The 18095-nt window shown below is 39.9% G+C and overlaps 1 protein-coding gene across 3 annotated transcripts in view; it reads right to left on the minus strand.

Annotated features, from left to right (window-relative positions):
- The window catches only part of gramd1bb (GRAM domain containing 1Bb), a 73686-nt gene extending 68659 nt beyond the window's left edge, over positions 1-5027 (minus strand). For 2 of the 3 annotated variants that reach the window (XM_030743927.1, XM_030743926.1), the window contains exon 1: positions 4618-5027. In XM_030743927.1, coding sequence (XP_030599787.1) covers positions 4618-5027 — 410 coding nt within the window. The remainder of the gene's footprint in view (positions 1-4617) is intronic. The other variant, XM_030743928.1, reaches the window with a different exon arrangement.
- Positions 5028-18095: the final 13068 nt, after the last annotated feature.

The following is an 18095-nucleotide window of genomic DNA, read 5'->3' on the forward strand; positions in this document are numbered from 1 at the left end:
ATAGATACTGAAAATGACTATGTGCTGTGATAAACATTTTCAACAGTATCAGTACCAACAGTGCAGTCTTTGCTGCTGTCAGCTGACACAATTTCATACAGCACAGCTGCAGAAAGGCAGGAACACAACTCCCTCCTTCTTAAGCAGCTGAAGCTGGCTCACAACCCTGAACAACACTTCGAGGAATTTCATGAGGTCAGTAGCATCCATTTCAATAACAGGTATTCTGAGGTATTACGCAGTTATCCTAAATCTTAACCTGGCCAGTGCACACTTTAATGTTAGCTGTATAACTATTAGCAATTACCCAATAACCACATTAGCCATCTGTTATCACTAAGCTAGCGGCTATGGTTAATAATAAAGTGAAAACATTAATGTGGGAGCTAGGCAGCAAACATCATCAGCCCTGCCCATCTGTAACATTAACAGACAATGCTAATTTAACAGGATAACTCAATTATGTGTCTAAAAAGTGTGTCTCAGATTGAACGTGAGAAAGGTCTGACAGCAACTAGACAGTGGCAGAATGCCTTACCTATAAGTAGCACCTTTATATATATATATTAGGGGTGGGACTCGATTAAAAAAATTAATCGAATTAATTACAAGCTTTGTAATGAATTAATCTAAATTAATCGCATTTTAAAATCGCATTTCAATATTTGACATGAGAAATATTAATTTAAGTTTAGTTGATGAATAAATCAATATACATAAGCTTAAACTTCAAAATTTTGTTTATTTTCCCACCAGTCTACTACACAGACCAATGAAGGGTGGAAGTGCTCCTGTGATAAGCAAACTCCTGAAATTAAAGTTAAGCATCATAACTGGATAGTTTTATTCAACATTAATGTCTCACTTGTTATAGTTGGAAATTAATCATTCTCTCAGCTGTATTCCTTGATGTTGAAATGTGTCATGCTTGTTTTAACAGCTTATTTTGAATAAAGACTTAAAATTAAACCACAAAAAGAAGAAAAAGTTCGTTCTCTGTTTAACAGCTGCTTTACACAGCTGTGCTTCGCACTCACGGTTGCTAGGCGACATGAGCTACGCAGAGGTGACGGCAGGTGATATGAAGGCTAGCCGCTCACTTCCGGCCTTTGTGGTGTTCGTGGGCTGCGAAAGACGTGGGCCGGGTCCTTCGCAGGATGCGGCCCCTAATTTGGACATTGTGCGTCGATATAATTTGTATGCCTGGAACTTGTGCATATATATATATATATATATATATATCTTGCTCTTGCTCCAGCCTCTGACGGGGACGGTCGCATTCTGTCTCTCTCCCTGCCCTCCCTATCTTTCCTGCTTGCTGCTTGCTGTGAGAGCGTCTCTTGCACACTGTTCGAATAAGAATAAGATTGAGAGCAATATGGATTTGGCAAACTGGGCCTTCAAGACCATTGATCGAATTTTTTCCACTATGAGATCTGGGAAAGGGGAGCCTGCGTGTCCGAGTGGAACAGACCCGGTTGGATACGTCATCGACTCTTGGAGCTCGTGGAGACCTGTGTGCTTCTCGGCCCTCGAGGTGGAAGACGTGGAAGACGCTTACATATTTGGCTATCTGGTAGCGGTATCTTTTCTGTTTGGGCTTGGAGGATACCTGATTTACCGTGAAATCAAGAAAACCTGGACGGCAGTTCGACATCTGCAGAGGCTGCCGACCCAGGTGGATGGGCTGACCAGAATGGTACAGACTCAGACTCAAAGCCTGATGAACCTGAGCCGTAGACTTGGGGAGTAGCAGGTGAGAGGGGTTCGATCTGGAGATAAGGTACGGTTCTGCACAGTGAGGACGGTAACTAATGAATTTGGATTATTGGATTTATTGAATGGTTTCCCAGTGAGACTGAAGGCTGTTGAAAAACAAGCAGCCTGTTCCAAAACAACATCTGCATTATCAGAATTCGGCTCCCTAGCCGGCCTTGGCTGGCAATCATATCTCTCCAGAGCTATGTGTGAAGGCCGCTATCCCCCTCAGCCCTCTCTGTGATTTGTGAAGCTGGATCTGGTGTACCAAGGCCGCTGATGAACTTCCATCACTATCAGCGAACTGTTTGGCTGGGAGCTGGCATCTGGGCTCCACAATGCCCCCACCCTCTCGTCTCCGTCTGCATCCCCTCCTGACCCTGACCCTACCCACCATACTGCTATCCCGGCTTTATATGTGCAATATGCTTTTTGCTGAGGTGTTTTTTGGAACCTCGTAAGGTGTTCTTTATGAACACAGTATGAGATGATTTTTTTGAACCTAACTATCCCAATGTATCTCTTCTGTCTCTCTGCTAAAGGTAGCGCCGTTGAGAAACGGTTGCATGACCTCAGACATCTGTCCCCCCTGTCTGTGTTACGTTTATGCTTGTTTTGGATGGATGTTCTGTTAACTGCAATTTCCCCATTTGTGGGACTAATAAAGGCATTCTTCTTGATATATATATATATATATATATATATTTTAAAAATACCTCATAATTTTGTCTTTTTTCACTCTGTGGTATCAGAATGGTATTGAATATTTTCGTGAGTATTGGTATTGAGTTTGAAATTCTAGTATTGTGGCAGTTCTAGTTTTAATAAAAACTATAACAAAATTCTTTTGCTTGCTCATTAGTTTATCTTTGCAATACCAGAATGTATGCTACAAATAAAATTCAGAGCCCATGACGGAACCCTTGAGTGCATTTACATAATTATTTATGATTACAATAAGACTTTTTAGTTCATAGTATACTGTATACACAGTCAGCTACTTTGTGTCTTCTCACACATTTTCTTGGCAAAATTGCATAAATACACATTGAACGTGTTGGATATTTTTATCACTCTGATATTGGTAAATTACTGTTATTATTCTATATCATTTATTAGTACCTATATTAATCACACACACTGGATTAATGGTCGCATTATATATTGTTTTCCACCAATATTGTCTCACACACATACTGGAACACTGCATGCTTTAGGTGAGTGGAAAGGACTGAGGTCTGTTCGGCTCAGGGCCTCAGTTTTTTCCCCTTAGTAAAACCACATTCATTCATATCTAGAGTCTCACTTTTGTACACTGTGCACTTTTGACACTATATTACCGACTCAAGGTCAAGTTGCTGGGAGCTGTGTGTCCCGAAGTGGGGGTTGAAGTCCCACCTGAACTAATTTAATAATGTAAAGCAGTAAATTTGTATACTAAGATATGACTGCTCTAAAAGTGTTTCTAGTAATGAGAAATTATGGACAGCTGGGCAGGGGAGTGCTTCTGTGGGAGGTATTTTCATGTGAGAAAATTGTTTGTTTTGACAGCCCCAGAGAACAGTGTCATGAAGCCTCTGCAAAAGGATCGAACTAGTATGGTTCATAGTGGATTGGAAGCACCATTCTATGCCCACTGGCCCTGATAACCGCAGGGGGCAGTGTGAGTTTGGGGGATAAAACGCAGTGGTAAAGTTGGGAGGGAGCACTGTTTTTGCTCTTCCTCTATCCCCTTTGCAGCGGCTCCAAGGCACTCACTCCCGGGAGGGCTATTTGCTTTCTTGTACTCTGTTTAACTCTGGACTTCTACTTCTTCTTTCACCCCATTTTACTCACTTTTTCACTCACTACTTTCTTCCACTCTTTTGTACTTTATTTCTCATGTCTTACTCTTTAACTTCACTCACTTACGGTCCTGTCCTCTCCTTCTACTCTTTCTGTTCCTGCATCTTTCTCTGCCTGTGTGTGTGTGTGTATATCTCAGTCTTAATTGTGTTACTGTCTGTGTTGTGGTCCTTGTGTGTGTCCTTTTGTAACTAAGATGTCTAATAAACAGCCTGCACCGGAACCTGTTCATCCCAGTGATCTATTGGAAACTTTGGATTTAATTGGGTTTGAATTTTCGGCCAAAAGGAGCATGGAGACCCTTAAAAATGTTACCAACAAATGCTGTAAATGACTTAACTATGACATTTCTTCTTGTGGCACTATCAGTTACTTTATCTGAGATACCAGGCTTCGCACACTCATGGCTTCAAAAGGAGGAAATCTATTGATTATGTAGACCTCTTGATCTTTCTTCAATACTATATTTGGATCAGCCTTTTTAAGTTATGAGTAAATGACTTAACAGAGCATTTACTGTGCATGCTAAATTACATCTTCTTGCACAGAAGGAGGTGTAGTTTGTTAATTTGGGTAACTTGCAGGCAGTGGTCTATACTCTGGTGACTCCACTCATGTTGCACAACAATCTGTGCAACTAATTATTATTTTCAGACCTAAAGTGGGGAAAACTGTAGATAAATATTTCTTTAAAACCTGACCTGTACACTCAAACATACTTTTTTTTATTAAACTTATATTAATGTAGCAAAATATGGACAAAAGACAAGCCGTCAACAATCATAAGACTAAGGTTGCCTTGCTGCACCATGCTGTTGTACAGGCAAACCTAAAGCTAAACAGAGATCTAAAGGTTCAATCACTGAAAAATACCATGCCAACAACTGAACTCTTAAGTTAGAGATACAACATTAATGCAGGTAGCAGGAGCTTTGAGGTATCATGGATATATTAGGGAAGATGTGGGAAGAAGAGGGTAAGGGGGTCAGGTGAGTAGAAAGGGCCAATACAAACCTGCTCTCACTGGCTTGCTCCTTCTTCTCTCTGACCTTCAGCCACTTCCTTAACAGGAAACGCTTGCGCCGAGGAGATGCACTCGGTGTGGAGCATCTCGACCAGGAAGAAGTGGCATCTTCGTCGCTCGATGGCGTGATCTCAATGGAAGGCAACTGAAGGTACTCCTTGGAGCTGGAGCGGGATCTGGCCGTAAGATGACAATTCGTCGGCCGCCCTCTTTCGATCTCCCTTTCACTGGGCACGTTCCTCATCCGGCGCATTTTGAAGCGTTTGCGGCGGAGGGTTGGGGTTGAAGAGCTGGACCGCACAGAGCCATCTGACACAGCATTGCTTCCTCCATCTGAGTACGCTGGAGCATCTTTTGGCACACTCACCTGGAGTGAAGGAGGTCTAAGAGTGTCAGTCATGACTCTTTCCTAGCTCTCTAAATTGCAAATACTACCCCTTAAGCACTTCTTTTTTAGCTATAATACTTAAGATTTTAAGTATTACAGGTCTTGCAATTCTGTAGCTTGAAGGGTAGAAAAGATCAGTGCTGAACAAATGAGGCACAATTTAGATCCTTGACAATACTTGGTGGCCCTCCCATAGCCCCTTCAATTCTTCTTGTTTATCTTAAAGCCCTTTCTGCATGCCAGCCTATGGATGGCAGATATATCCTGATTGTAGATATCTTGGGCTTAACCAAGTCCTTCTGCTGCTCCTCAGCCGTTGGTGTTTGTGTAGTTCAGTGGCCAGCTGACTGATTTAGAAGAGCGGTCTTGTAGCAGTGAACTCAGTCACTCAGGCTGGAGAGAAGAGGGCTAGATTAGATAACAAAGGGGGCTTCTGTTCTGAGGGCAGCAGATGAAACATGTATAAGGCCTGTCAGCCAGTGTAACACAACTCCTTTGCTGGTTCTCCCTAGGGACTGGCAGGCCAAGTTACACACACCCAACTACATGCTTACTATGCCACTGTCCGAGAGCTGTTACTTTAGCTTCTGCAAATGCTAAAGGGATGGCAGCAACTGTCAGCCCTTGATTACTGATGCTGATGTATGAGGCTGGGAGGCTGTTTGTCGTCACTTTGTGCTCATTTTGGCGGTGTTGCAGCAGAGGAAGACACTGTTGCGCTGGCTTGTGCCTATGCTTCAGGCTGAAGTCCGTCTTGTGCCCCAGTGTGCCGTGCTCTCCACACAGTTAATGCCTACAGGTTAAAGGGAAGTGATAGGACTGCAAGGTAAAGGCAAGGCTGAGGATGATAATGGCCAAGTTAAGCAGTCACACACACACAAACAACCACACAGGCAGATAATCAAAAGAGGCAGGGCTTAATGTACAAGAACCCAGACAGACAAAGGAAGACACCATGGACACCAATCACAAGAGACAGGCAGCACACTGTTCTACTCAACATACGCTGCCTACCCACCACCATGCACCAGCCTAAGCCAAACCATAAAACCTTTGTTAAATGTATACAAGATCATTAAACTTTCTGCCAATGTCCACAAAAAAAATAAAAAAATCACAGACAGATTTCCTCTATGGATCACTGTAATTTTATACAGAGGATATTTGAATGGTGACATATGTACACCATAAGGAAGATATCTTTACAAATCTGAAAAGATAGTAACCCTTTGAGCAAGTGTTTCATTTTGATGGCTCTCAATTGCTGTTGGCTCTCACTGTGGTATTATGTTACTTCCTGTTCCTGTTACAATGTAGCTTAATCTGTCTACCTTGATAAATTACAGGTAACAAAAAAGTTTTTAAAATTTCATCTTCAACTTGTTTTCAAACTTGTTAGATTCTTTTGTCAGCAAAACAACTTGTTCAGGTTTAAAAAAGATCAGGGTTTGGCTTAAAATGAACAAACCTAATTCTGAAAAAGTTGGGATGCTGCGTAAAATGTAACTGAAAGCCTGAATGCATGTCACGATCCTGGGCCAATCCTAAGCTTAATTATTGCTCTTGCCTCCGAGTCCTGCATTGGGGTCCTCTGCTTTGCCTGCGTCAGCAGAACATGACAATGCAATGATTTGCAAATCTCATAAACCCATATTTTATTCAAAGTAGAACATAGAAAACATATCAAATAGTTTAAAAACTATTGGGAAGGTTTTAAGAAAAACACAAGCTTATTTTGAATTTGATGGCACCAAAAAAGTTGGGACAGGGCCACATTTACCACTGTGTAGCATTCCCACAGTCCGTCAACATCTGGGAACTGAGGACACCAGTTGCTGGACTTTTTGGAGAGGAATGTTGTCCTGTTTGTATTTTACTGTGAATAAAATATGGGTTTATGAAATTTGCAAACCACTGAATTCTGTTTTTATTTACATTTTACACAGTGTCCCAACTTTCACAGAATTCAGTTTGTAGACTTAACTACGTGTTAGAAGGCACACTTCTCCCAACTGCAAACAGGCTTTATCTCCATTTTCTTGCTGCAGCAAAACCAACAACAGACATCAACAGAGAATGTTTAGCTACAGTCTCAAAGCTCAAAGTTTAATTAAGCTTTAGTAGTAACCAGTGAGTTAAAATGTGGGCCCATATGTTATATGTCATGTGATGAGCTGGGAGTGAGACTACTCTGAAAATACAGCAGACACAAAGTGAATAGTGAACATAACCATATGCATTTTTCCTCATAACCCACATCATTAACAATTCTAGACTAGTTCTGCACATATGGCTTTCTCAGTTGGCATCTAGGAGGTGAGAAACAAACAGAGAGTAATGGTGCATGTGACTGCTATGATAAAGGACAGTGATTATCATATCTGCAGAGAAAATCTGAATAATATTACTAGTGTTGTTTCTAATATTTGGATGTTAGAATTAAACAATAATCACAAGTTTGATATATTTTATTTATGATAGACTTTATAGTGTCAAGCTTAAATATTTGAGACAGAATGTTCCAGAGCTCATTGAGAAGAAGGCCTGTTTTTGGTAAAAGCTAGTATGGATTTAGAAGTATAAGAGAGGAATATAACCAAGCAATAAGCTTGCCCAGAGAAAGTGAAAGCATGAAAATCCCTTTCCTAAGTCAGAAAAAAGCCTGATCTTAAAGATGATTCAGTCATAATAGGAGTGGGATTTGGAGTGCGCTCCCAGCACTACAAACCACACTGTAAAACCAAGACAAAAAAGATCCTCCAAGCTTTCCGACAGGGTGGTGTTAAAGAGGCAGGCAAATGGCTAAAATGATTAGAAAATTCACGTCTTGAATCCTAAAAGTGAAGTTTTAACAGCAGATCTCAAGGGCAGCTTAAGTAGGACAAAGTTAACTTTTATCCATGTCTATGTTTGGAAGAAACAAACTGTGCAATGTGATAGTATGATCTAATATAACATTTTAGCTTTATCATTGGCACTGCAGAAAATCATATTATCGTGTTCTCAAATACAGCAGCCTCTAGTGAAAACAATCCAGGGCTAATAACGGGTTGTTATTTTGACAGGATGCAAATATAAGTTTGAAATGTTCACAACTATGTTCACTGCTATTTAAAAAGCAGGATGTAAACCACTCAGCCTTTTCTTCAGCTGCCTACACTTCCAACCCACTGCATCAGCTGCTTCATCTGCATGACTGAATCAATTTATATCAAAGGAAGACACCAACACGCACTAACACTGAGGACTCACCATCATTTGTAGCCACATCACTGAAGACATGGAGCACTACAGAATCAATCAATCAGCTAGCAACTGTTAATGGCATGAGGTCCCTTTTTAAGCAGTTATTTCAAGCAGCAGCCTCCGTGGACAATGATGTTTGCAGATGACATTGTGATCTGTAGTGAGAGTGGGGAGCAGGTGAAAGAGTGCTTGGGGAGGTGGAGGTATGCTCTGAAGAGGAGAGGGATGAAAGTCAGTAGAAGCAGGACAGAATACATGTGTGAAAGAGGGTGCAACAGTGAAGCTGCAAGGAGTAGAGGTAGTGGAGGTGGATGAGTTTAAATATCTGGGGTCAACCATTCAAAGCAATACATAGTACACGAGAGAGGTGTGGGCTTACAGTATGCTGCATTTGCTATGATTAATATTCAGTGACAGTAAAATGCCTCTTACAAAATATTCTGTATAATAATTTTCATACATAAACATGTAATATACACTGATCAAGCATAGCATTAAGACCACTGATTGGTGAAGTGAATAATACTGATTATCTCTTCATCATGGCGCCTGTTAGTGGGTGCGATATTTTAGGGAGCAAAGTTTCCTCAAAGTTGATGTGTTGGAAGCAGGAAAAAATGGGCAAGCGTGAGAATTTCAGCAAGTTTGACAAGTGCCGAACAGCGATGGCTAGACTGGGATAGACGTGCCGAATAGTGTTTACACATTACATATCTGCTGTTTTGATTACGTTGATGAATACCTGGACCTCAAGCACGTTTGATTTTGTAGGAAGTGCAAAAATTCTGTGCGCTTTAAACACTCACCTAGTGGTGCACACAATACATTATTCACTATTTGAAGTTAAAGGTGCTGCTCCTCTTTACTATACTCACACACATGCACTCACATACACCTGGAGGTTGAGTGCGGAAGTGGGGAAACATCATGCATTAATCATGGCAAGACAACGTGTCTCATTACAGTTTCACACGTTCTAGCATTCTCAGGTTGTACTCGGACACTGCTCGGCTCATGCACATGAGCAGGTGATGTCATTTTTATCATGACTGAGAACTTAGCTTTCATTTTACTCATTTTTATCAACATATTGTTTTTTTTTTTTGTTATAGATATTTACGTGAGAAACACTGCTCTCTAGCTGGAGAGGATGTTGATACACCTGTCTAATATAATATTAAAAACTCGAGTGCACCACAGGAAGGACCCAAATGGTCTAGCCATCTTGTGTCTCAGTGCCTTGTGCACTTTGCCATGCGGACATGAGCGGAGTCAACAGATGGACCTACCACAGAGCGGCTTTGCTGTTACAGCTGAGAAGGAGATCACAGTTTTCCATCACTGTAATGACTACACAAGACAGGACAACCATGTGATTGCTTGCCTTTCACGCGTCATTACTGACCATCAAAGTTCAGCTATATTGTTCTCTGCATCTCTATTCTTAGCACTCTGTCCCTGTTAGCGCAATGTCAAACACTGTGGGTAGATTACAGAGGCATGCTAATGCCGATTAACAAACACTCATGAAAATACATGCAGCATAAAGTGCTCTGATTAGTCAAATGAATTCTTTACAAGAGCATTAAAATACGCAGCATATAGGATTGGGACTATTTGATGTGGTGGATAAAGTATGAAAACTGATATAACAACTTTATTTATTATTACTTGTAACCACTGCTGAAGCACAAACGTCTGCATCTTTCAAATGATATTTTATGTCCACATGTAAACCTCAAATTAAACCTCAGTCACCTGATAGTTTGATAAGTAATGCTATGAATCTTAAGAGTAATGACCAAGGTATGGATGGTGAGTTATAGCTATGAAAATGGATATTTCAGTGTGGGTGTTCGAAGCATATGGCAATAACAGATTCTTTTTTCTTCTTTTTTTAATAACAAGCATGGGAATCAGGCTCTATAAGTAAGAGCTTCTTCATATGTCCCTCTACAAACTCGAGTTTCAAATTTAACCTGCCAACCAGAACAGTTGGAATATTTTTGTGCAAGTCCAAGTTAATATGCATCATGGTAAGTCATGATGCATTTTAAGGTATTTATGGTACTTCAATAGATAAGCAAATAAACTCAGAAAAACAAATAAATAGAAAACATGCAGTTAAGAACTGAAGAAACTGAGTTAAGTCTGACGTGTCAAAGGCACTGAACAAAAAGGGGGAAAAATATTTTCACATTAAATATTTATCCACTGGCTCTGTGCAATATCTTTCTCTCAGGCATGATGCTATTGATGTGGCACAATGTGGTTTCCCTACTAAAAAAAAATTTACTGCTCATAAGAAACTGTATCTTTGACCAATTACACACTGTCACGGGGTGACCCATGCCTTCTAGACAACTAAATGTGGTTAAGGCCAACAACACACTGGAATGGCAACTTCTATTGTTATGACATCTAGCCGGTAAAATAGATGTTATTTTAGTTGTGAATGTGAGGCCAGTGCTACACGTCCATTCCTTCATTGGGTTACTTTGAATTTTGGCTAGGTGCAACAAGATACATATTTTTGGTAATTTTTCTTAAGTATTAACATTATTTTAACATTTTAACATTAATTTCTGAGTTTCCGTTGGTTCTTTTGTTGGTCATATCACCAGCCTGACCTGCCTTGTTATCAGCACCTGTAAATAAATTGCACACTGGGTGAAGAGAATTCCTGCCGCCAAGTTTGCTTCCTCAACCGTAGCTGTAGCCCTACTACACACACAATTACACACTGATGAGAAACTCAACAGTGTTGCAGTACTTTATAACTGAATCTAGTTGAGCCATAAGCAAATATTACAGCTTCAGTAAGGTTAATAGAATTATAAACACTGCTTACTGTATGTAATGTAATTCAACCCATCTTACCTTTTCCTTTTGCTGCATTAATCTACTGTATAAATCTCAGAAGTGCTCCAGGATAGCTTGCTGACTCGTAAAGAAGAAGGTACACATTGTACAAATTACATGAGCAATGGTCTTTCTGTCTCTGTGTCTCTCTATTCTGTTCACCAGAGGTTCTTTAGAATGACATGTTCAACATGAAAACAGTTGTAATTGTTTTCAGATACGAGTAATTCATTACTTATCAAAACGGTACATATACAGCTGCACAGCTAAAAGTCTTGTTGAAAGATCACCGAGAGGCATATACAAGTTTTACCATGCAGCTACCCAAAGTGCATCCTTCTTAGTCTGAGCTGGCAAGCAATCCTATGTCCCATATTTTACTTAATGAAAAGGGCTGACTCCTGTACTGATCAAAACACCAGCTTTCATCACTTATTTAGATACTGTGCCTTCTAAAAATAGCCTTGTTAGACTATGGAAACAGGCACAGCTGTTTTGTGGAGCTGATTCAAAACTATGATCAAAGGAAATAAAGAGAGATTGAGGTGAACAACCAGACATATTGTATTTTAACTGAGTTTATGCACTAGATATGCTGTAACAATAAAAAAAATATACACTCATTGATACCCCCTTCTTATTTTTAAGTACACCTTGCTAGTACCAGGTTGGTCTTCCTTTTATCTTCAGAACTAAGAATTCTTTGTGGCATAGATTCCAAAGTGCTGGAAACTTTCCAGCAGATTTGGGTTTGTATTGCCATGACAGCATGACGCAATTACTGCAGATTTGTTGGATGCACATCTATGATGCAAATTTCCCTTGCAGATTGAGATCTGGTGATTGTGGAGGCTATTTGAGTACACTGAACTCATTGTCGTGTTCAAGAAACCAATTTGAAATCCTTTGAGTTTTTGCTATCCTGCTGGAAGCAGCCATCAGAAGATGGATAGACTATGATCATAAAGAGATGGACATGGTCAGCAACAATACTCAGGAAGGCTGTGGCATTTAAACAATGCCCACCAAAATTGGACAGTAGAAGACTGGAAAAATTTTGCCTGGTCTGATGCCTTGGGCTCGTTATACTAACGAGCCCAAGGCAGAAAGAATGGAGCGAATGGATGGATGCTTTCATGTTGTTCTTGCCAAATTCTGACCTTACAATCTGAATGTTGCAGCAAAGACTCATCAGACCAGGCAAAGGTTTTCCAGTCTTCTACTGTCCAATTTTTTTCCATGCAAACTGGAGCCTTAGTTTCCTGTTCTTAGCACTGGTACCCAGTCTTCTGCTGCTGTAGCCCATCTGCTTCAAGGTTCGACATATTGTACTTTGAGAGATACTCTTCTGCATACCTTGTTTGTAACAAGTTGTTTTTTGAGTTACTGTTGCCTCCCTATCAGCTCAAAGCAGCTTCTCCTCTGATCTCTACTAGGAATGCCATGATAGCACAAATTTAGTAGTTGGTACCAATACCAGTAGAATTACATGATTCTTGATACCATTAAATAAATTCTTTTATTAACATCATATTTTGTTGACAGGACACAAACTGAAATCTTGGGATGGTTACACAGTATCCCACTAATGTTACTACAAAGTATAAAGTTTTAAGCATTACATCAGCTTAAGCATTTATATAACGTTGGCCATTTCAAACATTTTAGCCAATGGACTGTGGTTTCACAAAAGGCAATGTCAGCTGTCTCAAATAAATGGTCAGGTGTATTTTAAGGATAAAAATGCAAGGTACAAGGTACATTCTGATGCTCAGTTTCAGCAGGTCATCTTGACCATGTCTATATGACTTTTTTCCATTTTACTGGTTGATTAGCTATTTGATTGACCAGTGAGGGTAAGTGCCCTTGTCAGAAAATTCATGTTTTAATGTTTCCTATACAAAATATAAAAGAACCATCAGCAGGTGATGTTGCTTTTAGAGCTCAAACAGAGTTAATAATCTCCCATCTGTGTCTTTGACGCAGCGTTTTGTGTTCTGAACTTGTATTGTTTAATGTTTTGGCATTTGAGTTATTCGTTCCAGTTTTCGGGTATGGTTGGGTTGTCTGTTTGAGTTTAGTATTTATGTTCTCAGGCTTGTTTAGTTGTTTGGCTTCAGTTTGGCTTCAGCTGGTTTCAGTTTGGCTTTATGGACTTTGTTATCTATTGGACTGTTGTGAAGTGTAAAATAAAGGCCAGTTTTAAATCAATCCATTCAACTCTCCTCATCTGCATTTGAGTTCACATTTCTACCACCGCACAACATGATAATCTAAGGATAATGATCCAAACATAATTTCTTAAACTTCCTAGTCACCTCAAGCACACTAGCTGTTGGCAGATGACCATTTTAATTTACTTCTTCTGGTCAGGTATTAGTGAAGATCATTTACATTCCATTAAAAGCACCAGCTTTCAAAGAAAGCAAGAACACTACAATCAATACAAACAATTTTTTTCTATTTGTTTTCCTAGAAAAAAAGACTAAAGGTAAAAAGACAAGAAAAACCTGATACCAATACCAAGGGAGGCCATGTCTAAACCACACACAGTGCACAACAGGAAAACGCTAGTATAAAAGACCTACATATTTTCCACACCCCCCATAACTTAAAACTCAGTCAGTTCTATATAGGTCACCCATAACAGTGCTTACTAAAAATACTCTAACCATTAAACCAAGACAGGGGGATGTGGGAGGTGGGCAAACTTTTCTATATGACTTATAAAAGGCACACTTATGGGACTGTGCGTGTGTGTGTGTGTGTGTGCGTGTGTGTGTGTGTGTGTGTGTGTGTGTGTGTGTGTGTGTACATATATATATAACCTCCATGATAAGCTAATTAATGGCAAGAATAAAATGGGAAAAAAAACCCTCTAAGCCCAATAAGGTAAAGGAAACTGTCACGGAGTATAATTTCCTGTGGGGTAGGAGGCATTTTCCCAGGCCTGACAACCACAGACAGTGAAGAGAAGTGGGGCTGTCGGAAAGACGCAAGACACTGAGATGCATTCAAAGTGGTCTCACTCAGGCTGGCTATAGAAGTGTCAGGGTTGTTAAACCAGGGCTTAAAGCAAGATTATTTTTTTTTCTGTGCCTAAAATACATTTGAAAAACAAAGAGGAGACTGATTAGAATCTGAACATGTTTATATATGTCGTGTATGTATTTGAGAATGACTGAATGTGATTGGACACACATCAGAGTGTGAGTCTGGGGGCCGCATTGAACATTTCAGCATCACACTTTTTACACAATTGCACATTCTGGTGACATGTTATAAATCAGACCTTTTCTGTATCAACTGATTGTGTAAATTCATAATATAAAGTTTGATGGAGTGACAAAAATATGTAGAAATATTTTACTGTTCTGTAGATTTAATGTTCTCATGTAATATGTTCTCCTTTGGGTAAAAACATTTACTGATCCCGTCTTCTTGTGCATCTTTTGTTTGGGAAAGTATGAATTAATTGATTTGAATTCATTTTTCAGCCAATGGACTTTTAAACCAAATCATTAACGACCTTCTAAAGTAAAATGTTGCTATGAAAAGAATGCAAAGCACCATGATGGTCTCTTTAAAATGTATTTTTGAGATTGCGCTGATTACACTGGACTGAGGTTTAATTATCATGTGTAGTACACGATGGAATAGCAAGGGTACCATCCAGTCTGCCCCGAGTTGAAAGGTCACAAAGGCTGAAAATGGTCAATTAAAACAAGGTGCACACAGACCGAAATGGTGCATCAGAGAGCTGCTAGCTGAAAGGTCACCAATGTGCTGCAACTTGTATGAAGACAAACTAAAAACGAAAAAGCTGAACAACCTTTCAGCTCTGTACCAGCAGGAGCAGGACAAGCTGATCACACTCCTGGAAGCAGAAAGGGTTAGAGGGTTTACCAGAAACGGGTATCCACCAAAGAAACAGCTGAAGCAGAGGGACAGTGAAATTGTGGAACTCAGTAAGGAAAAGACAAGTCTCTCTGCAAGGCTCAACAAAATCTTCTAAAAGACAAGGCCTGGATGCCAGAACACAACACTCTGGGGGAGAGCCAGAGAAAGGATGCAGCAGACTGAAATAAATTTTAGAAGGAGAACAAGGCTGTTGAGGAACAAAATAATAATAAAAAAAAGAAAAATGTGTTGAAAGAATTAAAGCAAAAAAGGGAAGGCGACATGAAAGCAGAGGAGGCTGATCATAGTTCAACTCATGCTGAACCTCTTCTCTCCATTTCCTTCAAATCCACATCTCCTCCATCCTCATCCCTTTCTCCAAAACCATGCTACCTCTACTTTTCCGCCCAATTCTCCAACCCTCCCCTTATTATACCTCTGCTTTTCCACTTTCACTTTTACCCCTTTCCTCATCTAACCCCAGTACAGGTGATCAGTAATTAGCATTGCACCTTCATAGAAAACACTTCCACCTCCACCTATGCAGCCAGTTAATCATTCTAGGCATCATTATCATCAGTATCAAATATTAAGAATAAACCAAACCAATCATATTTCTACATCTATCTGCATCTTTAAATAAATAGAAAAGAGTACAGCTGCACCACATTGTAGCCACTGATTAAGATTTTAAAATTATTACATTTCTGAAGTGATTATTTAAAATACTACACACTTAACATCACTGACTGAACTGAAGGAGTGCTGGGGATTTTCATTTACTTTGACATACCACAGAGAATCAGGTCACGTGGTGAAAACCAAAAGCTCATGGTGGTGTTTCCTTTAGGGTGAGAATTTTCTTGCAGTCATGGGTGGCAGTAGATACAATGCAGAGTGTGGTGACTTTCACAGAAAAGCAAGCACAGATGATGGTTCCTCCACTGTTTAGCACACTACACAACCACACCAACAAGACAAAGTGGATCACATTAAAAAAAATAAATAAATAAATTTTGTGCTGTCTGTCATTTATTCTTTTATATATGCTGGCAGCCTCCTGCATCTTGCTGCAATTGTCCAGGACGTCACCTTTCTGCACTCCTTCCTGGCTGAAGAATTTTAAAATAGTATTACTTCTTTATATATTAGATTTCTATCAATATGTTGACCATTAGCTAGCAACAACAAGAGGTGAAGGCATTTTTAAAAACAGTTCTTTTAGTAAAAGTACCAACAAAGCACTGAAAACACCTCAATAAACATAAAACACTGCATTACTGGCAAAATTTGCTAAATATACTTTCTGCAGTCTTGAGCTCAGTGTGACATAGTTAACTGACAATATCTACAGAAGGATTAAAAGTGGATCCATAGTGTAGTGGTTATACATTTGCCTACCAAGTGAAAAATCCCCAGTTTGATCCTGAACCTTTGGGGTTGATGCAACCCTTTGGGGTCCTTTTTCTGTGAATAAAGGAACAGGCAAAACTAACTCATCCGCACGGGTTTGACAAATAAAGGTGATGCAACAGGTTAAACTTAGTACATTCAATCACTAAGTGATTTCCCACTTCATAATGATATCAAAGCCCTGGTGGAGGCTGCAGCTGTTCACTGTGCCTGCTTTGTTAAACCAGACACAGATGTCAATGTAAGGCTTTCCTTCCTAATGTGTTAAGGAAACTCAAGATTGCCTTGCAGGTGGCTGATTGAAGACATCAGCCACCTGCAAGGCAATCTTGAGCTCCCTTTCCAGGCATTTCAATACCCACTCACACCTTGACTCATGAGCAATGTCTCACAAAGGATTCACACCTTGGCACCAGTGATGATATGCCTTGTTTCACACCTTGGCTCATGATGAGTCACATTCTTAATAGTGGGTCAGCAACCCTCAGGACCACGTCCAAGGGGACAACCCTACTAGGGGTTAAATACCTAGTACACCAGAGTTTTAGTAGTTTTAGTAGTTCACCAGAGAGTTTTAGAATTGAAAAGGCCTCTTGGATGAGAGTTGAAAATGCTTGACAAACCAACAAGAAGTACACTTGCCTTCTTTTTAAGCATTCAAGATGACCAGATCATAACTGATCTCAGAGCAGCAAAAGCTGAGCCAGAGGCAGCTTCAAAAAAAAGGCTGCTGGCCTCTCAGCTTGACAAGCTTCAACCTTTATTTAACAGAACATGGACACACCCACGAAAATAACAGAAACCATAGAATCCAGTGGCTCGAAGTCAAGCTAGCTTCCAGAGACAATAGCCAACTGCAGTCACAAGATGGTAGTAATTTACAGGATGGATGCAATCAGGGAATAGAAGATGCATTATAGGACAGAAAGCTGTTTGAGATGTAAGAAGTGAGGTCGCTTTATGTTTTAACTGATGTCTATTTGCTTGACTTGCTTGCTCTAATGGAACACCACTGATACAATGTACAGATATCCACTAAACACCTCACTTGGAGGCATTCAGCAATAATGACAGCAACAAATTACAGCCAAATTATGATGAACTGAGTTTTAGTTCATTGAAGTGGATGAATTTTGGAAGTAAGAACTTTCTGGCCTGTCTTCACTTTTCACACCTTTCAAAAGTACTGTTTGAAGGCTAAGACATGGGCTTAGCGTTAAAGTTAAAATAAAGCTCAGGTTAGGGTTTTTCCATTTAGGTAGGTTCCTTTAGGTTGTGATGGCTTAGAAAAGCAGTAATGCCAATTACTGTCCTAAAAAAAGACATTAACCCACCAGCTCCCTCAAACAAAGTCTGTCATTTTGCATTTGCTGCAGTCTTTATCTCTGCTGCTTCCTCGCCTAACCCACATACAGTAGTAATAAAAAATGTGCCTTAAGCAGACAATTTCCTGTGTTAAAAGTAAGACAGGACGGCAGTGGATTCTGATCTCCCGACACCGTTCGAACTTCATGTGTACAGGGACAAAGGTGGTCCATCATAATCTTTCTGAGGTAATGCAGTTGCTCTGTTAAGAAACAGCTATAACACTGTCTGTTATGGCATTGTCTTAAGTGATAAGTTAGTCAAGACAGCTATAACTGTCATCCAAAGATAGCC

Source organism: Archocentrus centrarchus, chromosome 13 (genome assembly GCF_007364275.1).
Source record: "Archocentrus centrarchus isolate MPI-CPG fArcCen1 chromosome 13, fArcCen1, whole genome shotgun sequence".
In the NCBI taxonomy this organism is placed as follows: domain Eukaryota; kingdom Metazoa; phylum Chordata; class Actinopteri; order Cichliformes; family Cichlidae; genus Archocentrus; species Archocentrus centrarchus.